Here is a 27596-nt window from a genome sequence, read left to right as displayed (position 1 = left end):
TCTACCTGCCTCTGCTTCTGCTTGGATTAAAGGTGTGTGCCACTATACCCACCCTTTGGAAACAGAAAAAAAAATAATTAAATAAAATAAATCAATGAGATTAGTCCTGGGTCTTAAGTGTACTATAAAATTTCAAAATGTAAGCCAGCACTGGGGAACTGAGGTCAGAGAATGTCCAGCCTGGGCTGCATAATGAGTTCCAGGCAAGTCTGGCTTCCTCAGAGTGAGACCCTATCTCAAAAAATAAAATAATAAAAATCAGTACAACATATAGGCTGTAAACTATAAAAATAGGAATTCTTCAGAGTAATTTTGCCACCATTCTGATCTCTGCTCGTAACATGCCAGGAGCCTGCCCCCATGTGATAAACATAACATCTCTCTTTTGATTTTTTGAGACAGAGTTATATAGATGTTTAAAGATATGTGCCCAATGCGCCGTTCATTTGTGGAATCAAAAGACAGAAATCTCTTGTACCCCACGCTATCTTAGAGCTCTCTGTGTAAATAAGGATGATCTTGGACTCTTGATCTTCCTGCTTCTATCTGTGAAATGCTGGAATTCCACATGTGAGCTATCAGGCCCAGCTAACAGCTTCGAAACTAGTGCATGAGCAGTCAGTGGTCTAGACAACTCTTAACTGTTGAAAGCATTTGTGAGACTTAAATACAGTCTTCAACTTGACATTAAAATACTGATACTTTTGTAATAGTGATTTTTTTCTCTTTTTTGGCAACAGCATCTCATGTAGTCCAGACTGCCCTGAAAGTATGCAGCTAAGGATAACCTTGAAATTCTGATCCTCCTGCTTCTACCTTTCGTTTGGGAATTACAGGCATGTGCTACCACCACCTCCCCCCAAAATTATTATTATTGTTGTTTTCCATGCTGGAGAAATAGCAAACATTCTGTCACCAAGGTACATCCCAGGCTCTCAACCAATTATTAATAGTGACTAATCTTACTAAAACATGCTTAAATACATATATATCATCAGTTGATTTTTTTTTTCTTTTAAACAGGATTTCACTGTGTATCCCTGGGCTGACCTGGAACTCACTGTAGACTAGGCTGTTTCAAACTCATACAAATCTACTGCCTCTGCTTCCCAGGCTGAGATTAAAGGTGCGTGCCACTGCACCTAGCTGATTATCTCTTGAATCTTAAAAATGTTTTGTTTTTTCAGATAGAAAAGCACCGTTGTATAGATGGACTTTTCTTTTTGGGCCACCAGCTCACTAAAAATGACACGGAGGCTTATTATTAATTATGAAAGCTCGGCCTTAGCTTAGGCTTGTTTCTAACTAGCTCTTATAAGTTAAATTAACCCATATTTTTAATCTACGTTCTTCCACATGCTCATTACCTCATCTCTAATATGTCAATCCTGGTTGTTTTGAGTCTGGCTGGTGACTCTGCTCTTCTTCCACCCAGCATCCTCTCTACCCTGAGAATCCTGCCTAGCTCTTGGCCATTCAGCTCTTTATTAAACCAATCCAAGTGACACACCTTCACAGTGTACAAAAGGATTATTCCACAACATAGTTGTGTTTGTATTTGGGGGGTTTTGTTCTTTGGGGGTGGGTGTTTGTTTAGTGTTAATTTTTTGTCTCTGTAGCCCTGGCTTTCATGGTACTTGATTGACTCATCTTGAGCTCAGAGATCCTCCTACCACTGCCTCCCAAGTGCTAGGATCAAAGGCATCACCAGCACTCCCGGCTACAACTCGTTTTTAAGATAAATAAGGTCTTGCTTTGTAACCCTGGGCTGCTACTCACTTGTTAGTCCAGGCTGGCCCGAGACCCCAGACAGCCCTCTTGCACTAGTCTCCTGAGTTCTGAGGTTGCCACAGCCTGCACGCTGCTGTTACTGGTGGTTCTCTTTGTATTTAGTTCCAAATGTCAAGATTGTATTAACCTTGAAAGTGTCTTGGATGGTGCTTTGATATTATTATAAAATCTGTCCTTGTGAAGTTCACAGTAGTGAGGTGTTTAGAGTATTCTTGTATATTATTTCATGTCTTATTAGACTTTGACCACATGGATAGCTTGAAGCTGAACAATTTGATATAATATTTATGGATCATAGTAACATGACCTTTAATATTTTAAATAGCTTTTCTAAAGATATTTGCAAGTTGTAAACAGAACCTTCAGGATACTTTCCATTTAATAGGCAATTGGCTTCACCTGGCATCTCTGTTGTTTCTTTGTTTTGATTTTGTTTATATCACAGAAAAGCTTCACTGGCCTGAGCATGAACTTGCTAAGAAGTCTGTTCTAAATGCAGAGAAGGCGTTGATCATTGACAGCAAAAGAAGCTTTTCGAGTCTGTCCTCTGGAGTGCTCAAGGACACTTTCACAACTGGAACCAGTAGTTACAATGTTCTACTACAGAGCAAAGAGGAGAGAAAGCACCATTCACAAAAGCAATCTTCCTCTGCCTTCTCCAAAAGACGTAGAAAGCCCAGCAAATCTCCTAGTTCCTCTCATAGCAAAGATCCGCACAGGATGACAGCCCTGGTGCCTGTGACGAGCAGTGGTACTTGGTTCTGCCTGGACAGGCAGTCTGCTGTTTTTGTCACTAGTTCAGTACCAAGTCCTGTCAAGTTTACCCATGATATCTCTGTTACAGGGAACGGCCTAACACTGCCACCTAAACCGAAAAGCAAGGCCAACCGCCACAGCCTCACCTCTCTCCCAAAGTCAAAGCAGCACCCTCAGCTGTGCAGAAGCTTTGAGAGGGGAGACGACCTTTCTGGGAAGAAACTCTGTATACTGACCGCTATAAAGCCGACCAACCTGGAGAAAGAAAAGCTGAGGTTCTTCAAGTCGGATTATACTTACAACCCTCAGTTCGAGTATGCCAATCCCACTCTGCCAGGGGTGTTAGCCAGATACAGCAACGCCTCTGACCGGTTTCTCAAGCAGGTAAAGTGCCCCTTCTCTAGTAGTATCTCCTCATTATGTAGCTGAAGCCATTATCGAACATTTTATAAGCAAAAAGAGATAGCTTACTGTCCCTATGGTCAACTCCCGCCAAGGATGGGTGGCTGTGCGGTAAGAAGTTTGCAAGTGCTTTTGCTCACTTAGATGAGAACCACGTTGCACTAATCAGAATCTACAAAGACTGCACTGTGTACTCTGACTGGAAGATAGCACGCTTGGGAACCACTTGTGATTCTGTGCTTTGGTTTGGAAGTTATGAACTTGTGGCTCATTAGCTAGCCCACAGATGAGGTTCAGGTAGACCGCACTGTTTCCCCCTTGGGGTATAGGAGATCAAACCCAGGTCTTGAACATGCTAGGCAATTGTTCTACACCAACATCCCTTCAGGAACGTACTGGACACAACCTCTGGTAACCCAGGCTAACCTCAGATTTACAGCATGGCTAAAGAGATCCTGGAACTCCAGATCTTTCTGCTTCGGCCTCCTAAGTGCTGGCGTTGGGCTGGTGAGGTGGTTCAGCAGGTAACGGTGCTCGCCACCAAGTCTAACACCCTCAAATCAGTTGAACCCCAAGAAACACAAAGTTAGGGAGGAGAGACCTGACTTCTGCAAACTGTCCTCCAACTCCACGTGTGTGTCACCCCCACATACAATATTATTAGAAATAAATAAGGAGTGTGCTCTCGTACATAGCTTGTAAAGCTCTTAAAATTCCTAAAATGATTAAAAATATGCTTGGCATTTTCCTTGGGAGAAGAACTTTTTCTCTTTGTGTTTTTCAGTGAGCACTCATCCTTTTGTTTGTTGTTCGGACAGGGTTCCAATTGACCCAGCTTGGTCCAGAGTTCCTGTGTAGGGAAAATGCCCTTGACCTTCTGATTGTCCGTCTGCTTGCTTTATGGGTGCTGGGGCTCAGACTCTGGGCTTCGAGCATCCCAGGCGAGCCCTCTACCAACTGAGCTGCCTCCCAGGCCTGCCTTGCCATTCTTTTTAGTTGGCAGTCACTCTAATGCCCCCTCCCTTTTTTGTAGATTGTGTTATTGGGTAGACTTTCATAAATTTAAGTTTTATAATTGTAAAAATACTACTACTTTACCTCCCCTCAGTGCTGAAAATGTCAACTGAGATTTATTGACCAGTATTCTTTAATATGAAGCCCAGTATGCAGCAACCCTGTGCATTGGGAAGGAAAGCACCATATCCCATCAAAATGAATTCTCTGTCACTTCTCTGGAAGGCAGTTGACGCTGGTTGGCCTGTAGCTCACTTCCATCTGCAGGCAACTAAACACACTTGAACTGCCCTTTGTTTCTAAATAGCACCCCTAGTCCTAGCTGGCTTGTACCTTAAATGCACAAGCAGGGACATGTTCTCAATCGATTCCAGATTTACTCTCTAAGGTACTTAATCAAATGAAAGAAAAATCACAGAATGTGGAAAAATATGCTTGAAATCCTCTTCAGGATCTGAGTGAGTTATAATATGACGTCACACATCTTCCCCTGCCCAGCCCTGAGAAAACTTCATCCTAGGAAGAGATCTCCAGGACTCAGCAGCAGTCTCATGAGCTTCACAGTCTGGGTGTTTCTGAGGCAGGCTCTCTGTTGTTGGAGGATGGTTATGGTCCTGAACTGAAGAGTAATAACCCTGCCAGAGTGAGCCAAGACGGCACGTAGACTCTTGACTGTTCCTATTGGTCTCCCTGTCAATGGTCGAGGAGTTCTGTGACTCAGCCACCAGGGCATCCAGTGTGGGCAGCAGAGTGTAAGCCAGAACAGCCTAGTGAGCCCTGCCTAGACAGGCTAGAAACTGTGGTATCCTCAGTCTTCCTGCTCTTGGATTTATTTAAACTTACCAGAAACCTAGGAGTGGGTGTGGTGGTTCAAGCCTTTAATCCCAGAGACAGAGGCAGGTGGAGCTGTGAGAGTTCAAGGCCTGCCTGGTCTACATAGTGAGTTCCAGGACAGCCAGAGCTATGTAGAGAGACCAAAAACCCTGTCTTAAAAAAGAGAGAGAAGAGAAAAATCAAGTCTTTAAATTGTACCTCTCTCTAGATGACATATTTTTCTATTTAGAAAATCACAAATCTTTCACAGATACCTTAGCATAATAAGGCTAATAGGTTATTTAAAGGTTACTATGTCCCTTGGATGTTTTATATACTATATAGGAGAAGTGGGGCCATTTCTCAACCTCATGACAAAAAAGATTCTCTTATATCAGAGTTGGAAATATGGCATTGATGAATTACTGAAGGCTTTGCACATTGACCTTTGGAAGCAGTATTAGCGTGTGCTCTAAGTTTTTACTAGGAAACCACCTGAATAGATAGATGCTTGTTCTGTTGGAGATGTGATGGAATGGTTTGCACTATTATGCTGTTTATGAACAACCTGGTAGCCATCACATTCTCATGTCCACTAACCTTTTTAGACACCCAATCTACCTCCATCCCTGTCCACACAGACTATAGAAGAGGAGATCCAAGGGCCCAGAGGAATGGGCTGTGTCTGACTTTGGCATGTATTGGAGTGTACTCAGTGTCTAAGGTCTGTTCATTCCCTGGGCTCTGCATATGTGGATAGATAGAATGGTTTTTAAGTATTTGGGCTGTCTCTTTTATTACAGCATAATCCTAGCCTGCGTTTATGTTATGGAAAACGTATTATTGGCAAAAGCGTTTTCATTGCCCTAGTCTCTCCCTGCTTTCCACATTGTTGTCAGGGTCTTTCTAAGGTTCAGATCTGGTCATGGCACTTTCCTTCCTGAAAACATTTCAGGCTTCCTTAAAACTTACCTTAAAACCAAAAAACTTTTAAACAATCTTTATTCCTTACTTTATTGGGTTACTCAAATGCCACAGTGCATGTTTGGAGGTCAGAGAATAATTTGTGAAAGTCAGTTTTCTTCTACCATGTGGGTTGTCAGACTTGGTGGCACGTGCCCTTCCCTGCCGAGCACTGTCCCTGCCCCTAGGTCCAAAAACCTCTCACCAAAGTCAGTTCTGTCCTCTCAGAGCATCTTGTCCAAGTACCTGCCATTGCACTGATCCACTGTCCAACTGTCAGGTTTCCTTTTCTTTTCTCCTAGCTAGCCCCCAGTGTAGGGTGCATACTCCAAACGTCACAGGCTTGTGCACTTCCTTGCAAGGAGTTTCCCAGGCCAGGCTTCACTTTCTTTGATTCCTGTGTGTTATAACAGTAACCATCCCCTCTGCCTGTAATATCTGTTTCCTCTAATGCCCTACATCTGCTTGCATTTTTCTATGATTTCACAATGCTTTCTTATAACTACATTCAGAGTATCATTATATGTGTTATATGCCATCTCTGCCAGCCTAATGGCAGGAGAGGAACTTAGATTCTAAAATATGAAAGTAATAGTGATTGACACAGGAGTTGACATAAGTTTGAATGAATAAGGGATAGACAAATTAATATTCCTTTTTCCTGGTAGGTAAACATTTATATACTATTGGGATTAATCCACAGAGTCTATTTAATGCTCAAAGGAATTTATTTGGGGGTAAATTCACAACCATGGAAGATTTATCGTAGGGTCTGGGAAAGCTGAGCTATGTCCCATGCTGAACAGCTTGGTCCAAGATGCCAGCATCCAGAACCATGAGGTAGCTAAGAAGAGAGGGTATAGGTGCATCCCCAGTCTTTCTGTTATTGTTGTTCCACTTCTAATGTCCTCTACCTCCTAGTTTATGAATCCTTATACATTGCCACAAATCTTTTTTTTTTATAATTTATTTTTATTTTTATGTGCATTGATATTTTGCCTGCATGTATGTCTGGGTGAGGGTATTAGACCCTGGAGTCACAGGCAGTTGTGAGCTGCCATGTGGATGCTGGGAATTGAACCCGGGTCCTCTGGAAGAGCAGTCAGTGCTCTTAACCACTGAGCCATCTCTCAGCCCTGCATCCCCAGTCTTAAGGGTGCTCGGTGGCCATGCCCCAGGGGCAGGTTCCTCAAGGTCATAAAGCAGATGTAGCAGCTACAGTTGCCTCACTAGGGCGGGGCTTCAGGGCATGGCTCCCACAGCTGTCCTCTACAATATACACCTATACACCTAATACAACAGCCCTTTGTAAACAGTGGACCCAACTTTTAGTGACCCATGGTCAACTGCAGCCTACATACATGTTTGTATGTTTGTTGCCAGCACAGTGGTTTTTAAAAATTAGAATGTGAAAGTGCTCTCATGTTACCTGTCCCAAGTATCTTATGCAGTACTCTACACATGGTTACTGCTTACATTGAAGACCTTGTGGTGTGGCCCTACTGTGGACCGTGCCATCTAAGTTTATTGTTACATCCCTTCAAATTTGGCTGCAGTGATCAGATTAAGCAATTACAAGTCTTTATTTTCTAATTTGTAGCCAAGAAATAGTAACCACTATTAGAAAACTCATTTAGGTTTGAAATGTTGCTTTTCATTCTGAGAATACCAGAGCGAGTGAGCGAGCGAGCATGATGTTTGTGTATTGCTCAACACCTATTATATTAATTTCCAAGGTTCACTTGGCACTGTTGTCACAACAGTGGCTTGTAAGAGTATTTTAACTCTGTGATCTAAGGTTGTCTGAGCCCATTTGAGCATGAAGTCTTTACGTATAACCATCTCTCAGGAAATGGTTTAGATAGCGTTGATGTAAAGAAAAAGACTTGAAGGCTGGGAGATGGCTCAGTCAGTAAAGTGCGTGGCACTAAAACATGGATGTCTTGAGTTTGGTCCTCAACTCATGACCACAGATCTCTATAGCTTGCTGGCCAGCAAACCAGAGAAATGTGTGAGTTCTGCAGCCAACAAACAGAAACTCTGGTGGATAGCTCCTGAGGAATGACACCAAGCCTACACACACACACACATACATAACTACACACACACACATACACACAAACACATAACTACACACATACATATACACACATACATACACACACATATACACACATATACACACACATACACACACACATACACACACACATACACACACATATACACATACATACACACACATATACACATACATACACACACATATACACACATACACACATACATACACACACACACACACACACACACACACACACACACACACACACACGATTAGCCTTTTGAGGTTGTGCATGCTAGCCACCCTAGCACTCATGAGGCTGAGGCAGGAAGATCTCCAGTATGAGCCAGCCAGTTTCATTTTGTTGCTATGATAAAACTCAGACCAAAAGCAACCTAAGGGAGGAAAAGGTTTCTTTTGGCTTTGGATTCAGTCCATCACTAAAGGAAGTCAGGGCTGGAATTGGAAAGCAGGCCTGCTTGCTGTTCTTACTCTAACCAGGCACCTTACAGCTACGGGAATACAGCAGAAATCATGGGAAATGCTGCTTGATGGCTCACTCATAGGCAGGGCCATGCTTGCCTGCTTTTCTATACAGCCCAGGTCTGCCTGTCCAGTGAATGGTGCCGCCCACAGCAGGCTAGGCCTTCCCACATCAGTTAACAATGAAGACATTCCCCACAGACTTGTCCACAGGACAGTCTACTCTAGGCGGTCCCTCTCTCAGGTGGCTCTAGGCTGTGTCAGGTTGGCAGTCATAGCTAACGAGGACAGCCCAGGGCTGCAGTGCAGTGCCAGGGTTCTTGCCTGCAGTGCATGCGGCCCCAGTTCATTACCCAATACAGCCAGAGTTTTTCTCAGTTAAAAAAAATTTACATGTGGTGTTTTGCCTGCATGTATGTCTGCATCGTGTGTGCTTGGTGCCCTCGGAGACCACAAACTTGAGTCACACACAGTTGTGAATTGACATATAAGTGCTGGGAATCAAACCCGGGTCCTCTGCAAGAACAGACAGTGTTCTTAACCTCCGAGTCATCTCTCCATCCTCTTGCTATAATTTCTTTAAAGGCTGGGTTTAAGGGTTCAACACCTATAATCCTAGCACTTGGGGGGTGTGGACAGGATTATCAGAAGTTCAAGATCATCTTTGGCTACATAGCTTAAAGCTAGCCTGGGCTGTGTGAGACCCTTTCTAAAGCCCGCCCCCACCCTGAAAAAAAAGACTATCTGGTTGGTCACAACTGGACTATGCTTGTAGCCCCAGCACTTGAAAGACTAAGGTAAACTGATCTGTTAAGTCTAGGAGTCTGAGAGTTATTCGGAGTTAAGGAGAAAATTCTTAGATTTTGCAATTTTCTGAAAGGAAGGAAATGGAGTATTGAAGTCAGATATTAGTAAAGGTAGTAAAGGCATTGCCTCTAACAAAAAAGTTAGAGGGCAAAATATTTGCCCCAAATTCTAAAATTAAAGACTACGAGTTCTGACAAATTCAGTGCTGTCTAGTGGTTTGGAAAATAGATTACAAAGCATGTTCGTTTCCCCATCTCCATTGTGTCCTTACAGCAGTTCTGTAAGGTAAGTAGGGTCAGGGCTTGGCATCTCCACATTGCCAGCAAAGAGACAAGCCTGGGAAAAGCAAACCTAACTGCCCTCTTGAGCAGGGTGCCCTGCCTGTGGACCAGTGTCCTGTCCCCGTCCCCCCACCCCAAGACCTGCAGGTTTTCACGGAAGGAAAGTGCACTTGAGAGGGGAGATTGGTTGGTTAGCACATGGCCGTGGAAGTCGCCTGTGACTGATGGTCAGATTTCCAAGTTCATAAACCAAAAACAAAACCAGCAAGTAAACCAAAAGCAGATCAGTTAGCAGACACTAGGTTTTCAGGAAGTTTGCCATCTCCTCAAAGACAATGGTGACATAGAGAAAAAGATTTCCTTTTTTTTTTTTTAAGGATTATTTATTTATTTATTTATTTTATGTGCATTGGTGTTTTGTCTGCATGTATGTCTGTGTAAGGGTGTTGGATCCCCCTGGAACTGGAGTTAACAGACAGGTGTGAGCTGCCACGTGGGTACTGGGAATTTCTGCTCTAGAGGAGTAGCCAGTGGTTAAAACACTGAGACATCTCTCCAACTCAAGATTTTCATTTTATAGGTGAATTGCTTAAATGTCTTGTGCTAGTTTTAACCTTACAATGAACTTCAAAATGATGACCACAGGCTGCTGTTGTTCAGTAGTGACTAGAGGTTCGGGTTTCTCCACATGTTCATCGGCTTTTGTCATGGTAGTGTTTGTTAGAATTCCTAGCCACTCCCCCAGCTACATGACCCGGAGTGTGCTGTCCAGCAGACAGGCCAGTCTACCCAGGGCCCTATGTACCATGTAATCTGTGTGCTGCTCATGTGTAGCGTAACTATGTAAACCATGTGCAGGGCGGGGGTGGGGTGGGAGGTGTGTGAGTGGACACCTGTAAAAGCAGCTTCCCCTTCTTCCTCCCCTCTCTTCCTGCACAGTCATTCCATTGGCCTATGCCCATCTTTTCTGTTCCCTTCCCTTAATAAACTCTTATAGTGGATTTTATTGTGCCTCATGGCTTCTCTCACTTGGTAAACAGCGCTGCTTAATAAATGACAGTGTTCGTTCTCTCCTGTAGTCAGCCAAATGGACAGGACTTGTTTGCTCTTCATTTTTTATCTTTTGGAATTCCTGTCTGCCTGCCATCAGTAAGACATTTACTTACTTTTAAAAGAATCTAGGGCCTGGAGAGGTGGAGCACTGGATCCTCTTCAGTTCCCAGCACCCACAGGGCAGCTCACAACCATCTGTAACTCCAGTTCCAGGGGATCTGATGCCTTCCTCTGGCTTCTACAGGCACAGGCACACGTGATGCACAGACATTCATGGAGGCAAAAACACATTAAAAATACTATTTTTCTAATTAAAAAATAAGAGAAAGTGTAAATGCCGTCTGGAAAAATGTGATAGTTGACTTCTAATACACAGTTGAGCTGCCTCTGAAACTTGAGGATGCACTTTGACTCGTGTTGGTGCTCTGCATCCCACATCTGTGTTAGAACGTGGACACCCGGAAAACGGAGCCTGGTGTGGTGCACATACCTGCAGTCCAGCTTGGGAGACAGAGACAGGAGGGTTAGGAGTTTGAGGCCAGCCTCAGCTACATGGAATCCTGTCACCAAGAAAGGAAGGGAAACAGAGAAACCTGGCCTATTCTTCTATTCAGTCACACACTTTGCCTTTTGACTCAGGGGCAGAGATTGTAACATTCAGAATTACTGGTGACAGGAAGAAGAAAAACAATTTTTTTGAGAATGAAATGTTTTTCATTGTAGTAGATAGTAAGTACTGTCTCTGCAGAAGCTGCATAAGATTTTCTTTTCTTTTTAAAGACATGGCTGTAGCCCGGGCTGGCCTCAAACTTGAAGTTCTGACCTTGCCACCCACCTCCCCCCGGTGCTGGACTTGCAGACCCGAGACTCCATGTGTACCAGGCAAGGGCTCTACCAACCAGGATGAATCTGCAGTCCCAATATTTGGTGTTAAATATTAAAGAAGCTTTTGGAAAACATGATTGTAACCCCGTATGGTCCTGCTGCCGTAGTGGTGTTGGACAAGGCAAGACGAGGTGGGGGAAGTGGTGCCATTTCATAGAAAACTCATGTCCCCTCATTGCGCGCGCGCGCGCGCGCGCGCGCACACACACACACACACACACACACACACACACACACACACCAACCACCACTATTTGTACTTAACTGACAAGGATATAAAAAATATAAGGAACACCTGTGCAGTGAGCAGATAACCACATTTTCCTAAGCAAACAACCCCAGAGAAAGCTAATTTTTTTTTCTGAAATTAAGAACATGCTTTTTAAAAAAAAAAGCTCTAGTAGGAATAATAAAGGAACATTTAAAATATGTAGAAAGAAAAGTATTTCAAAAGTATAAGCATAAATTACAATACAATTTAACTTCCTTTGGTTCTGTCACTCCAGTATGGAAAGGACACTTACTGTCCTCTGCAGTTTCTAAAGCCAGTTCCCACATTCTTTTCACTGTTTGATATGTAGATGATGGTCACCGATAGATGGGGGTATGTAAAGTACCTTTGTGAATTTGGTTTTAATCATTGCTCATTTGCACTTTTAACTATCTGGCTGTCACACAGAGCAGTCAGCCTGTGAGGACTCCTGAGCTCTTCTCAAGGTCTGCATATTCTTGCATTTTACTGCATTTCAATCACCTGGGGATCTTATTTAAAAAGCAGGTTTTGAAAACTGGCATGCTGTCCCACACCTGTAATCCCAGCACTCAGGAGGCAGAGGGAGGCAGATCTCTGTGAGTTGAGACCAGTCTGGTCTGCATACATAGATTTTCAGGGAGACCCTGTCTCAAAACACCACCACCAAAAAACAAACAAGCCAAACCCAGGTTCTGATTTAATAGGCATAAAGATGAGCAGTGGCCTTAAGGTTTGCCTTTAGGGACAGCCTGGCTGCTCCAATGCCGCTGTCCTTTGCCACACTGAATAGCAAGGCTTTCAGGAGTGGTTTTGGCAGCAGAAGCCTATTGAAGTAATTTTGTGTTGCGGTACTTTATGATACATTCCTGGTTCATTAGTGATGTATTTATGCATTGAGTTACACTTTGTGATGTGATTCTTCTCCCTCCTGTTGTGACATGCCAAGAGGTTTATAGTGCTGATGAAGAGTGGAACCATGTCAGAGAATGGAATAGTTACCGTGTCCTGACAACAAAGGTTGACTGCATTGTCTCAGCTACGAAGTAGATTATCACTGTTACCCACACCCACCACTGAGTCACACCTTCAGTGATATGCTCCCAGTGACACACCTAGACTGTGGGAGACAGACTCCCGTAACCAGTCCACAGCAGCTCAGAAATTAGGTTTCTTTTCATATATTTTCTCAAGGATTTATTTTTATGTGTATGCATGGTTTTAAAGAAATGTACTAGCCGGGCGTGGTGGCGCACGCCTTTAATCCCAGCACTCGGGAGGCAGAGGCAGGCGGATCTTTGTGAGTTCGAGGCCAGCCTGGGCTACCAAGTGAGCTCCAGGAAAGGCGCAAAGCTACACAGAGAAACCCTGTCTCGAAAAAAACCAAAAAAAAAAAAAAAAATGTACTTATTTTTGTGTGGGTGGGTGTTTTCCCTGTATGTATGTAAGTGTACTTCAGGCATAGATGCCTGCAGAGGCCAGAAGAGGATGTCAGGTCCCCTGGGACTAGAGTTACAGACCATTGTGGGAGCCAGACCAGGTCCTCTCAAGAGCAGCCAGATACAGGGGGAATTTTTTGTTGTTGTTTTTTGAGACAGGGTTTCACTGTGTAGCTTTGCACCTTTCCTGGAACTCACTCTGTAGACCAGGCTGGCCTCAAACTCACAGAGATCCACCTGCCTCCTGAGTTCTGGGATTAAAGGCTTGTGCCACCACTGCCTGGTGGGAATTTCTTAATTTCTTTCCCAAAAGATCTTTAAAGAACTGGTTTTTTCTGACTTACATTTTCCTTTCCTGTGGTTTTCTTGGCGGTTCTGATGATTTGTATTTATCACCAGATTTGTAATTAGTCTTTACTTTTTCTGTATATATTTGGAAAAAACATCTCAATCTTTTAAGATAATGAGAAGTAGATGATACATTGCCATGGATGAAAGATGGAAATATTTTAAGACTGTTATTTTTGTTTTACTATTATTGTTCTTTTTGTCCCCAAAGAGTATTACTTCCCTCCCCCCCCCCCCTCCCCAAGACAGGGTTTCGCTGTGTAGCTTTGGTGCCTGTCCTGGATCTCGCTCTGTAGACCAGGCTGACCTTGAGAGTATTACTTTTTTTTTTTTTTGTCACCAGAATAAAGGTAGCTTTTGGCACTTCAGTACTGATGGCCTGATGTCTGTATTTCTGATCAGTACTTTTGCTTGCCTTTAAAATAAAATTTCCTTGCTGCTTTGTGGGAAAAAAAAGATGGATACAAGTGGTAACAGACATACATGCAGGCAAAACATCCATAACATAGAGTAAATAGATAAATAGATGCATTTTGAGCAGATTGTATAGATTGTTGCAAAGGACTGGTTTTGTGTGCTTTTAAATTTTTGAAATTTTTTTTTCTTTATCTAAATGGTACTTATAACGTATTAACTAATCTGGAGACATACTTTATTTACCCTGGAGTTCTTCCAAACCACCATGTATCTTGTCAAGAAGCCAGGATCCTCTTTACCCGGCTTTTTCTAGCAGCAGGTGTAGGCATGGTGTATGGCTTTTGGCCACTGCTCTGCTAAAGACACAGAAGACAGGAGAGAAGAGTGTTTCTTTTGCAGCCCCCGCCCCCTTCTCCCCTTTATAGTCAGCCTCACTGTGGAGCCCTGGGAGGATCTCACCGTGTAGACCAGGCCTGCAGTGCTGTGCCAGCAAGAAGAGCACTTGTAAATCTGTGAAAGTCAGTGGAAGCTGTTTAAGCTTAGACAAATGCACAGCTGGAGTTGCAGTTAATTCAGTAATCAATAAATCTGAATAAGTCTTGACCAATAAGGTCATAATTAGCTTCGTCTCAGAGTGGCATGAGCTCTTCACTGTCCTTATCTCCCTTTCTTTTACAGTCCATCAATATTATGGCGCTGACTTTACAGAAATACGGAAGTTATGAGAAATTTGAACAAGCTACTGGTGGTAGCTTGTTGTCTAAAACTCGAATCTGGAGTCATGTTAGGAAGTACATGGTGAAGGAAGGCTGCCTCGGAGAGGTATGGGCCAGAGGTGAACTCGGGGACCTGGCTGTGGTGTTGGCACTGGGTCAGTGCCACACACGGCCACACATGGGTGTTTTCGGCAGATTTTGTTTGATCAGTCCTTTTTATCTCCTCCAATTGGCTTCTTGCCACCTTCCTTTTACTCTTACTGACATTCTTATATGTGTAGCTTAGGGTGTTTTGTGAGTTTCTCAGGAGAATTACTGACTTTGCTACAGTGTTCTCTTATTGATAGACAGTCTCATTCACAGACAAGGAGCAGCCCCCCCCCCCACACACACACACACAAGTGAGGTCTTGGATCTCTGTGTGGGCTCTGGGGCTCAGGCTTGAGTTGCCAGCTGGCAGGGCAAGCGCCTTTGCCCACTGAGCCATCCGTCACCCCCTTCCCTTTGTAAAGTACTGAGAAGTGAACTCAAGGCCTCGGGTAAGCACTCTACCTCGAAGCTCTTCTCTCCCTCTTCCTACTTTTGCTCGAGGCGGCTCTCACTGACTGAGTTGCTCAGGGTGGCCTTGAACTCTCTCTGCAGCCAAGTCGACCTTGTTCCTCTCGCCTTGGTCTCCTAGTCCCCACTGTGCCCTTCCTTCACCATCACACTCAGCTGCGGTTGAGAGCACCCATTGGAGTTCTGTTTCCCAGCACAGCCAGCTCCTTTTTTTTTTTTTTTTAAGACAGGGTCTCTTTTTAGTGTTAACTGTCCTGGAACTGGCTATATAGACCAGGGTGGACTCGAACTCACAGAGATCTCCCTGCCTCTGCCTCCTGAGTGCTGGGATTAAAGACATGTGCTACCACAACCAGACTCTTCACATTCTTTTCAATCCAATAAATGTTCTTAAATTCTCAGAGGGTTAAAATGAGAAGGTTCAAATGTGATTGGATGTACATGTCATCAACTTAGTTTAATTCAGTTTAGTTAATGTATGGGCCCATTATTTTCTGTAAAAACGTTCTCCCCTTTCCCATTTTATATATATGTTATATAATCATATATCTATATGTGTATGTGTGTGGGAACTTGCATACACAGTGTGTATGTGTGTGTGTGTGTGTGTGTGTGTGATAGTGTGTATGTGTGTGTGTTTGTTTTTTTGTTTTTTTATTTTTTTTTTTTTTTTTTTTTTTTTTTTTTTTTTTTTTTTTTTTTTTTTTTTTTTTTTTTTTTTTTTTTTTTTTTATAATCATATATCTATGTGTGTATGTGTGTGGGAACTTGCATACACAGTGTGTATATATGTGTGTGTGTGTGTGTGTGTGTGTGTATTATATTATTATTTGTTTGTTTTTTTTTTTTTTGTGTGTGTGTGTGTGTGTGTTATATAATCATATATCTATATGTGTGTGTGTGTGGGAACTTGCATACACAGTGTGTATATATGTGTGTGTGTGTGTGTGTGTGTATGTTATATAATCATATATCTATATGTGTGTGTGTGTGGGAACTTGCATACACAGTGTGTATGGTGGTCAGGGGACAAGGGCACAACTTTTGGGAGTTGCTTCTCCCTCCAGCATGGTGGTTTTGGAGAGCTTGGTTGTCTGTCAGCCTTTGTATTGAGTGCCCTAACCCACTGGATTGTCCTACCAGCCCCATGTATGTGTTTTTTCTCTACCTAGATTGTAGTTCATCTCACTGAAGACCTGCTTTCCAGGGCATCCATGACCGTAGTGAATGGATGCCCAACTCTAACCATCAATATTTCCACTGCGAGAGAGCACTGGCTGGAGGGAATGCTGAGGCATGAGATAGGTAGGGACAGCCCTTTCCACGTACTCATTTTACGATCAAGAATGACCCCAAAGAATTATTCTTTCAGAGTGTGTATGTTTTTTTTCTTAGCAATATTTAGTAAAAATTCATGGGTTTGTTAAGCTTTACTTGGATTGTATATCATTTCAAATTATAATTTTAGAACACTATCTTGGAAATTCATTTCAACCCTTTGGGTTTTAGTTCTCCATCTGAAATTGAGGAGATGCACTCTTAGGAAAGAGACAAAGAGAAGAAAAAGTTACCCTTCTCTGGTTAAAGACTCGGAAAAGCAGTCAGGATTAACATACTCCATGGCTGCTGCTGCTCCACAAGCCACTGAACTAGAGATTGGCTTTCTGGGAAGGAAAAGTACATTATTTCATTAGAGGGATATTTATTGCCCTCATCTCTTCAGCATGGCTTAAGGTGAATCTACTTTGCTACAGGGTTGTCCCTGTAGCCAGGTGACTGGCTGGCCCAACTAGGTTAATCCAATGTTTTGGGTAGCTTAAAATGTTAGGTCTCCACCTAGGGCGAAAGGTAGATTCCATTCTTGTGACCAAGAGGAAATAGCTTTATACTGCTACTGTAGCACCTGATCCTCTGATGGAGGCTAAAATCCATTCAGGAGCTGGGCTACAGTTGGAGAATAGATAAAACCCATTCTCCATGGAATTCAAAAGACCCAGTTCCAAAGCTGCTCGCAAAATGAACTGATGTCTGGACTGGAGATTCAGGCCTGCCCTCTTGTAATTCTCAAACAGTGCTGTCCAGTTTAGGCTGAGACAAGAAACCAGCACTCTCTCCCGCCATTTCTGGCCTCCACTCAGGACAGAACCTGGATCATTTTCGGCTTATGGCCAGGGACACCAATTGAGGCCACATCCCTAAACTTCTGCCTTGTTTCTGTCTTGGTTCTCATCATTTCCACCTTCTGAAAAGGTAACCCTAACTGCTTTCAGGAAATTTTGGCTGATAACAGAATATGCTTCCTTCCTGCTAGGGTGGGGCCTTTGAGTCAGAAGTTGGGGTACTCCCAGTGGAGCTATCTGGGAGACAAAGTGCATCGGTGCTTTCATTTGGGGTTACTGACTGGCACTCGGGATAGAGTGTGCCTGTGGGATAAACACAGCAATGGAGTCTGGGAGATATGAAATTGGAGTCTTCTGAGCAGAGAAAGGTTTCATCCCACCAGGAGCAGGCCTTAGCACAAAGCTCCAAATTGCAAGCCCTATGCAGAGAACCAGGGAGGCAAGACAAAGGATAATATCCCTATATTGAGCTGCAAGCAGTTGGTTGGTTTGTTTCCTTTGGCCTTCAAGGCCTGACTCCAGAGTGGTGGACCCAGGACCTGCTTTCAGGGCCTCTGATGCTATTGGAGTGACTAGAAGGGCAGTATGAGGTTCCTCCCAGGTGAGTTCACCAGTTGTAACCAGCAACATGCAAAGATAGCATCTGGGTCTTTGATCTCCCTTGGCTCCTAAGTATAAATTGGCTGAGAAAGGAACTATGAAAGACCTTCTTTTGGCCTCAAGAGCTTGTGAATTTTTTAATTTTATTTTTATTTTTTTTAATTTGTTTTCTGAGACAAGGTCTCATGTAGCCCAAGACAATCGACTTAAGAAAGAAATGTTTATTTTGGTTCATGATTTTGTAGGTTTAAGCTCCTTATGGGCTGATGTTATTGCCTTTGAGCCTGGTAAAGCAGCATATCATGGTGGGTGTATGTGGCCACTGAACATGGCCAAGAAAGTAGTGAAGGCAGAGGAAAAGGTCTCACAGTCCCTTCTCTAGACTGTCACTGGTCCTTACACCTAGGTCCTACCACCTCCCAGGAGCACCAGGTTGAGGACAAGCATTGAGCAATTAGGACTTTGAGGGAGAATATTCCAGACCTAAATGCAAATGTTCTTTGGGGAAGGATGGAAACAGGTCATTTCCTATCATTCATACCCTTTCTCTCTGTAGGCACTCATTACTTCCGGGGTATTAACAACCTTCAGCAACCATGGAACAATTGGATTGGCCGCAAAAAACATGAGCTAAAGCCAAACAACCCTACAGAGGAAGGGCTGGCCAGCATTCATAGTGTCCTGTTCAGAAAAGACCCCTTCCTGTGGAGGGCTGCCCTCCTCTACTACACAGTCTATCAAGCCAGCCGGATGTCCTTTTGTGAACTCTTCAAAGACATTGGCAAGTTCGTCAAGGACCCTAATACAAGATGGGATTACTGTGTAAGAGCCAAGAGAGGGTGGACTGACACTTCCCAGCCAGGTAAGTGTCCCTCAGGGGCAGGCTTCTGACTTTCTGGCTAGTTGTTCCCTAGTGATTCTCCTGTAAACAGGAGAATAACAAGTTTGAGGTCAGTCAGCTACATAGTGAGACCCAGACTTAAAAGGCTCAGCAGGTAAAAGGGCTTGGTGCCAAGCCTGGTGACCTGAGCTTGATCCCTGAGACTCATCACATGGTGGAAGGAGAGAGGTGACTTCTGCAAGTGTCCTTCTGATCCCTCCACTTGAGCACTGTCACACACACACACACACACACACACACACACACACACACACACAATAAATGTAAAAGTTTTTGTAACTTAAAAAAATAGAATGAGCACACATACAATGTTCTTCTTGATCAATCAATCACTGACTAACCAGTTACTAATTTTTTGTCATTTCTATATCTCATTTTCTAAGATTTATTTATTTTTACTTAGGTGTATGTGTGTGTCTTCATGAGTTTATGTGCACCATACATATGCCTGATGCCCACAGAAGCCAAAGGGCATCAGAATCCCTGGAAACTGAGTTACAGGCAGTTGTGAGCCACCTGATGTGGTGATGGAAACCCAACCTGGGTCTTTTGTAAGAGCAGTAAGCATTCTTAACCACTGACCGACCTCTCTCCAGCCTTCAGAAACCGCTTCATTGAGAGGTCTGAGATGGCATTATGCCTTACAATTAGTTCAGCCATTTAAAACGTAAACGTCATTGTTTTTTCAACATTATGGAGCCATGCAGTTATCATCACTAATTTCGGGATATTCTTTTTACCCAGGCCCCCCTACCCCAAGAAACACATATCCACTGGAATTCATGCCCCATATAGTCTCTCTCTCAGCTTTCAGGAAGTATCTTTAGTGGTTTTTACTTTCACTCTCTGTAAATTTACCTATTTTGAACATGTCATATGAATAGAATTATATAACTTGTGATCCTTTGTGGCTGACTTCCTCCAATTAACAGGATTTTTTTTTTTCCAGCTTTAGTTTTTCTTGTTGAAACTATCTCACTGTGTAGCCTTGGATGACCTGGAATTCACTGTGTAGACCATGGTGGCCTCAAACTCACAGAGATGCCTCCTTGCCTCTGCCTCTGCCTCTGCCTCTGCCTCTGCCTCTGCCTCTGCCTCTGCCTCTGAGTGCAGGGATTAAAACCTTGGGAAACAGTGCCCAGACAGATGTTTTCAGATTCATCCTGTAGCTGAACTAATTCTTTATCCTTTGGCCCGTTGGTGCGAGTTCGTCCGTTCCCATGTCTAGGCTCTCAGGGAATGACGCTGCTCCAGTGTTTCTGTGCTCACGTGCGGCTGTGTTCTCATTCCACTTGACTCTGCACACCTCACTTTGTAGCTCAGCCTGGCCTGGAACTCACAGGACTCTCCCTGCCTCAGCTTCCTGGGTGTTGGCCTTCAAAGCATAGGCCGCCACTGCTTACAAGTAAAACAGTCAGGGAGCACGGTGAGCCTGGCTTTGGAGAGGGTGACCATGACTGTGCTGGCTCACACTCGCCAGTGCTCAGTGCGCCTCGCCACGTCTTTGCCGACATTTGCGCGTTTCTCATTTTCTAAACCAGCAACTGTTACTGCATTCTGGTGGATGTGAAAAGTAGCTTGTTGTAGTCTTGGTTGGTTACCCGGTGACTGTGCCGTTAAACATCTTTTCATTTGTTTAGTTGATCTTTGTATTTCTCGAAGAGAACTGCTTGTTTTTTTTTGCCCATTTTTAATTGAATTATTTGCCTTTTTAAAATTGAATCACAAGAGGTCTTCATGTGGCTACAAATCTGCCAGCTCATCTTTTTACCATTCTGTGGATTGTCTTTCCAGTTCCTTGATCCTGTTGTCTTTGACAACTCCAGCCACCCACGCGTGCTGAGGATACAGAAGGCAGATGTTTTCCTGCCTAGCTTCTGTCCGAGGTTTTTGGTGGAGAGGGAGACAACTGTGTACACGCATGTGTGTGCACATGTTTGTGAGGACAGAGGTCAGCTTCCAGTGTCCTCATCCAAGTGCCGTACACCTCTGTAGTATTGTTTTTGTTTGGAGGAATTTTTATTTTGCAGTGTGTGTGTGTGTGTGTGTGTGTGTGTGTGTGTGTGTGTGTGTGTATGATATGTTTGTGAGCATGGGTGCACAGGCACCTTGGCATACATGTGGAGATTACAGGGCAACTTTCGAGAGTCCGTTCTGTCCTTCCACCTTATTGAGGATGAAACACCATGTTTCTGCCATGTTACCTGTTCTAGGCGGGCTGCCCCCCCCCCCCCACGCTGCTCAGGAGGCTGCTGTTGGAGATCATACCATTGCATCCAGCTTTTACACATGGGTTTTGGGGATGGAACTCGGGGAGTCAGGCAGGCACGGTAATCCCACCAGCCCCCTGAGCCACCTTAGGCTTTTCCCCCTGAGACAAGTCCTGCTAAGTAGCCCTAGCTGGCCTAGAACTCCATTTGTAAACCTTGTTGGCCTTGAACTCACACTTGCTGGATTCAAACCATGTACCACTGTGCCCACCTCCCCCCATTTTAAAAATAATTGAGACCAAGTCTGGACTCGGTGTGTCTTCAAGAACGGCCTCACCTCCCGACTCTGCCTTCACGTCCACACCTCGGGTTACAAACCCCTGTGCTGCCCACCCACCTTTGCTTCCCTACCTTAGATCTTGAGGCAGAGTCTCTAACTGGGGCTCAGGACCATGGGCTATAGACTGGCTGGCCAGCGAGCTCCAGAGAGTCACCTGTCCCCTGCCTTCCCAGCACTGGGTTATACACAGGACAGCCACACCCAGCTTTTCACATGGGTGCTGGGATCAAGGGCTTCCATAGCGCTTTTCTAACTAAGCCACTCGAGTCCTCTTGACTTTTTGTTTAATCTTAATTTAAATTATTTTATGTGTATGGGTGTTTTTGTTTTTTCTTTGTCCCCCGGAGCCGAGGACCGAACCCAGGGCCTTACGCTAAATCTCCAACCCCGTATGTGGGTGTTTTGCCTGCATATATGTCTGTGCATGCCTGGTGTCTGTGAATTGCAGAAGGTCGAGTTAGATCCCCTGAAACTAGAGTTAGAGACGGTTGTGAGCCTCCATGTGGGTGCTGGGAATCAAACTCAGGTTTTTTGAAAGAGCAGCAACTCCACCCCTAAAGGCTTTTTAAAAAATAGACATCCTGAAGTTTATATAAAACAAGGACCCTCATTAATACATTACTCTGGATGACTAGGAACTCCCTGTGTAGATCAGTCTGGGCAGATCAATCTGGGCTTTCCAGTTTTTAAAGCATTAAGTCATAATTTTATTTATTTATTTATTTAATCTTATTTATTTATTTGGTTTTTCAAGACAGGGTTCCCCTGGATAGTTTTGGTGCCTGTCCTGGATCTCGATCTGTAGACCAGGGTGGCCTCGAACTCACAGAGATCCGCCTGGCTCTGCCTACTGAGAGCTGGGATTAAAAGCATGTGCCACCACTGCCCAACTAAGTCATAATTTTAGCTGAGTGTGGTAACACATAGCTGTAATTCCACTCTTCAGGAGGCTGAGATGGGAAATGGATGTGTGTTCAAACCTGCCAGGGCTACACAATAAAAGCCAGTGTCATTGACAGTTTTTTAGATGTAGGTTTTTAGAATTGAACTCCACATGCTTGAGAGGCAAGCTCTTTACAGACTGAGATATTTTCTGAGCCTGAACCCTAGTCTCAAAAACAAAGCAAAGTAAAAACAACCCTAATCAACCAAAACAGTATCATACTATTTCACCCAGTATGATGGAAATTTCAAGATCCTTTTGCTGCAGCCTCCCAAATACCTCTTGACTCACAGTTATGAGCCTTAGTGTCCAGGATCACAATCTTAAAGGAGTTAGGGCGGGGCTAGTGCTGTTTAGCACAGAGCAAACAGAAGAAGAACACAGGACATTCAAACACCCCACACCTCCATATTGCCCTCGTTAAGACTTCTCACCTCCCTCCCATATCTCTGTCACACCAAGGCATGATCCTCATGCTCAGTTGGTGTGGGTGGTGTAATGTTTGTAAGTCACTGACTTTAAGTCTCAGTCTTTAAATTCGGGGAAAATGTCATTTTAATTAAGAAAAAGTGGTAAAATAGGTTGTTTAGGTCAAAGTACTGGTCTATGCACTATCAATACTATTTTGTTACTTTCCAAGATCCTGCATTTTATGTTGTGACAATAATTGAATAAAAATAAATGTGGGCCAGGCATGGTGGCACACAGCTTTAATCCCAGCACAAGACAGAGGCAGGTGGATCTCTGTCAGTTCAAGGCTAGCCTGGTCTACAAACAGTGCCAGGACAACTAAAGCTATCTAGTGAGTGAGACTCTGTCTCAAAAAATAAAACTAGGATGTTTTAAATACGTTCTACCATCAAGAGAATGGTTAGCATCTGACTTGGTGTTTCTTTAAACGTTAAAAACTCAGCACTGGGCTGGAAAGATGGCTCAGCAGTTAAATGTGTACTGATTGTGCAGAGGACCTGAGTCCATTCCCAGGTCCCACTCTGGGCAGCTCACAGCTGGCCTCCCCAGGTGCCCACACTGAAGTACACAATGTGTTCTGTGGTAGGACAAGATACACATAAGGCAAGCACTCACATGCAAACACACACATGCACACATATCATTAAAAAAATAAAATTTCCTTTTAAAGAGAAAGAAAGTAAACATTCTTCTGGTTTTTCCAGGGTGTTTCAGTAAAGACCAGGTGTACTTGGATGGAATCCTTCAAATCCTTCGATTCAGAGAGTCCATAGACTTTCATCTGCTGACTGCCCTGGGCAAGGTGAGTGAACAGTGGCCCAGACTCTCTGAACCTCCCAGTCACTCGGTCATGTGATCCAAACCCCCCCACCCCACCCCCGTGTTCAGAGTGTTTGTTATTTTCTTGTTGTGGAACAAGTTTCTTCTCTGTGACAGCAGAAGGAAACTTCTTGGTGTTTAGTAAGAAACAAATGATTAGAGAATTTGGGGAAATGTTTTATTTTTATGTGCATCTTTTTGGGTTTGCTTTTGGGTTTTGTTTGTCTGTTTTTTGAATCAGAATTTCGTGATCTAGGATGGCCTCCAACTAGTTACGCTGCTGAAGACGACCTTAAACTTTTTTCTTCTTCTCCAAGACAGGGTTTCTCTGTGCAACAGTCCTAGCTGTCCTGGAACATGACCATACTATTTTTTTTAAAAAAGAATTTACCATTAATTCAGTATAACATTAAAGTACAGTACAATCTTGTTGCATATGTCCATCACCAACCCAGGTGACCAGGTACTTTGACAGTGAATGCTGACATTTGAAAGGAATCCTTTCTAAGCAACAAGTCATAACAGTATGCTTCAAATATTCCAGAAAGCAGGGATCTGGGGAGGTGACTCAGTGGCTTAAGAGCATTTGCCGTTCTTGCAAAGGACCTAAGCTTGGCTCTCAGCAACCCCAGAGGGTTCGCTTCATAACCACCTAGAACTCCCAACTTTGGGGGACTCACACTTTCCTTTGGTCTCGGCAGGCACCTGCTCACACACACACACACACACACACACACACAATCATACACACACACACACACACACACACACACATACACACACACACACACACACACACACACACACACACACACACATCTTTACAAATGTATTTAGGGAGCTGCAAAATGGGTTAAGAGCATCTGTTGCTCTGGTAGAGGATCTGGATTTCATTCCCAGCACACACATGATAGCTTAATAACCATCCATAACTCCAGTTCCAGGGATCCAGAACCCTCTTCTAGTCTTCAAAGGCACCAGTCACACATGTTGTGTGCATACATACATGCAGACAAACACATTTTTAAAAAAATTTTAAAATATGTATATATGTAGGAAGCCACGTTGCAAACAGATACACTGCCGTCTGGTTCCTGCTACTCCATTTACTGAGTGCAGGCAGAGTAGATTTCAGTGTCGTTTTCAGGGGCGCTAGGAATTTGGGAACAGTTAATGAGCACTGGACTCCACTCAAAGTCACCAGCCCAGGCTGGCCTCAAACTTATAGAGATTCACCTATCTCTGCCTCCAAGTTCCCAAGTGTTGGGATTAAAGATGTGAGCCACTACACCTGGTCTCATATCCACATATTTAAGGTCCAAGAGAAAAATTCACTTCCAAAATGTAACTTGTCATTGTTTGTCAGGTATCTTATGAAGATGTGGATCGCTTGAAAGGACTGGCAGTTACTGAGAACATGAGAGTCCCCCACTTCATGCATGATCACAGCCGGTACATGGAGCACTTAGAGAAGATCATGGAGGTGAACGAGCTGACCGATGCAGAGCTGAAAGCCCTCATCTAAGCAGTGTGCTCCTCCGGGGCTGTTAGCGGCTAGGGCACCTACCTAGCACCTGCATTAGCAAGAGTGGTGCTGAGCGCAGTTTCTGAAGACCAGCCCTCAGTATCCAGCTGAAATTTTAGGTTATATGTAAACCAGAAACTATTTTCCTAAAATGTGTCTATAGACTGCAGGTGGAAGTCGCTCCTCTTCCTCCACATCTCTCCAGAGACAACTGAAGATCCTGCTGATGAGGACTCCAGGATGAGTGGGAAACGTGAGCACTGAGGCCAGCTCTGGGTTGGAGGTGGCCAAATTCTAAGCTGTGCTGTATAAACTCCAAGGTTCTATTTCCTCTGCTAAACAGTGGCGATTGTTCTTCTTCAAACATTTTGTAACACGCCATTTTGTAACACGCCAAAAGGCTAGCGATACCTACGAGTTCTTATTTTTCTTATGTTTGGTAATGTTAAAAGGAGAATGAAAAGAAATTTGAAAACTTTTCGTTAAGTTCTTTATTTTATACTTTTTCGTTTTGTTTTCTCAGCTTATATAAACTAGAGAAGAGTGTGTGTGTGTGTGTGTGTGTGTGTGTGTGTGTGTGTGTGTGTGTACTAAGGATCAGACATGGGTATAATCTACCACTGATCTGTACCCCAAGGCTCGATGCTTATCTCTTTGTCTCCCGCACTCCCATTTGTCGAGTGCACTGAAGAGGACCTCGGGCTGGTGGTCCCTGGAGTGTCACCCACAGCACGGGCCTGGGCAGTTACCTCTGAACCACACTGTGGTGCAGAAGCACACTTAACCTTTACATTTTAGTCAGCTTTTAAGGTCCTTTCCTTGACAGTGAAGTAGAGTGACAGTCTCCTCAGCAGATGGTCTTGAAAATGAGTTGCTACTTTCTGCCTTTTATCTTAGCCCTTTGTTCATTCATTCATTCATTCATCCATCCATCCATCCACCCACCCACCTACCCACCCATCCATCCATCCATCCATTCTTCCATCCATCCACTCAAATGAAAAGTTGGGAAAAATGAGGCTACTCACCTTGTTTGGAATGTGTCATGAGGAGAGGACAGACAGGCTGACCTTGAATAAACTGGGCCATGGTCTGAGAAATGAAAATTTCTGGGCCTTTCCTTCTGATAAACAGCCTTTGGTCAATTCTGATACAGCTTGACTGTGGGAGAATTCCATGTACACTTCGCAGCATGTGCACCTGGGCTCAGAATTGACTTTTCCTACAACTTACCGACCAGGGAGGCGCTGCTGGAACTTGTCCAGGGTTGCTATGGTGATTCTACCCAAAGCCCTCTGAGAGCACATCTCCACCTCAGTGCAGGCAGAAATGGGCTGCCAACTCTAGGAGACAAAGACTGCAAAGCCTGGGTTATGTGATTTCTTCTTCTTCACACATCTGGAAGGGCTTGCTTCAGATAATAATGTTACAACTAAACCCAGCTTCTCCTCTACAAAGAGCCACACCTCTTGCCTTTGGCAGTAGAGCAAGGCCCTTTGGAGCTTGAAAGGCCTACCTCTTCACTCTGCAGCACAATAATCAGCATGTGTCTGTTCCTCTGTTTGCCAGGCTGGGCAGGACTTAGGTGGCAGAGACATCTGCTCCCAACCCCTCAGGCACGCCTCTGCTTGCAGCAGAGTGCTGTGCTTTCAGCCTTGTCTTGAGTTCTCATCCAAGTGACTGTGTGAGATCACTTTTGTTTCCTAACATAAGTTATTTTTAAAGGTTTTTCCAGACAGGGTTTCTTTGTATAGCCCAGGCTATCCTGGAACTCACTCTATAGACCAGAGTGATCTCTAGCCTCAGAGATCTGCCTGCCTCTGCTTCCCAAGCACTTCCCAAGTGCACCATCATCCCCAGCTTTTATAAAATAAATTTTTTAATAAATAGAAAAATTTTTTCAAGGTACTTAACTTGAATATACATGAATTTTAATTGTAATAGGTATTTACCATAGGCTGTTGATGATTAAGAGTCCATAAATTTTGCCAGTTATGATTCACTTTTAAATTATTAGTCTGTGTACATGCATCATGTGGAGGTCAGAGGCCATCTCTGTAATCAGTTCTCTCCTTTCACTATTGGGTCTGGGATCAAACTCCGGTCACCAGGCTTGCAGAGGCAAATGATTTCACCCATGGAGCCATCTCACTGGCCCTGCTTGTTAATTCTAACATATAATTGGGTCCAATACAAATATTGATGAAGTATTAAGCAAAGTAAATTTACTGTTAGGGAACTGGAAAGAAAGAGGGCTCATCATAAGGGCTCCCATGCAGTCGTGAGGATCTGAATGTGATCCCTAGAGCTCCTGTTAAAAAGCCTGTGGAGCACTAATCTGAAATCCTAGTGGTTGGGAGGCAGAGAAACGAGGGTCTCGGGGCTGGCTGGAGCCACTCTGGCTGAATTGGTGAGAGACCCTGTCTGAAAAAGTACCTGGAAAGAGATTGAGAAGGACTCCCCCATCCACCCCCTCCCCACAAAAATGCACAGCAGACAAATAATGTCAGCAAACTGGAACCCAGTTTCTTTATGCTTACAGGATTTGTTTGTTTTGTATATTTTTGAGACAGGGTATCAATGTTTGTGAGATTAGGTAGCCCTGGCTGATCTGAAACTTGCTATA

The 27596-nt window shown here is 43.9% G+C and overlaps 1 protein-coding gene across 9 annotated transcripts in view; it reads left to right on the top strand.

The window, feature by feature from the left end:
- Kiaa0895 (KIAA0895 ortholog) overlaps window positions 1-25450 on the top strand; it is a 58556-nt gene extending 33106 nt beyond the window's left edge. For 3 of the 9 annotated variants that reach the window (XM_037207669.1, XM_028872551.2, XM_028872546.2), the window contains 6 exons: window positions 2237-2931; window positions 14446-14589; window positions 16214-16346; window positions 18318-18623; window positions 23331-23428; window positions 24812-25450. In XM_037207669.1, the coding sequence (XP_037063564.1) occupies window positions 2237-2931; window positions 14446-14589; window positions 16214-16346; window positions 18318-18623; window positions 23331-23428; window positions 24812-24970 (1535 nt within the window). In that variant the 3' untranslated portion in view covers window positions 24971-25450. Of the gene's footprint in view, window positions 1-811; window positions 1127-2236; window positions 2932-14445; window positions 14590-16213; window positions 16347-18317; window positions 18624-23330; window positions 23429-24811 lie in introns of those variants that run through there. The other 6 variants (XM_028872555.2, XM_028872553.2, XM_037207671.1 and 3 more) reach the window with 4 other exon arrangements.
- Window positions 25451-27596: the final 2146 nt, after the last annotated feature.

This window comes from Peromyscus leucopus, chromosome 7 (assembly GCF_004664715.2).
Source record: "Peromyscus leucopus breed LL Stock chromosome 7, UCI_PerLeu_2.1, whole genome shotgun sequence".
NCBI classification, from domain to species: Eukaryota; Metazoa; Chordata; class Mammalia; order Rodentia; family Cricetidae; genus Peromyscus; species Peromyscus leucopus.
This window is presented reverse-complemented; position numbering and strand designations above follow the sequence as displayed.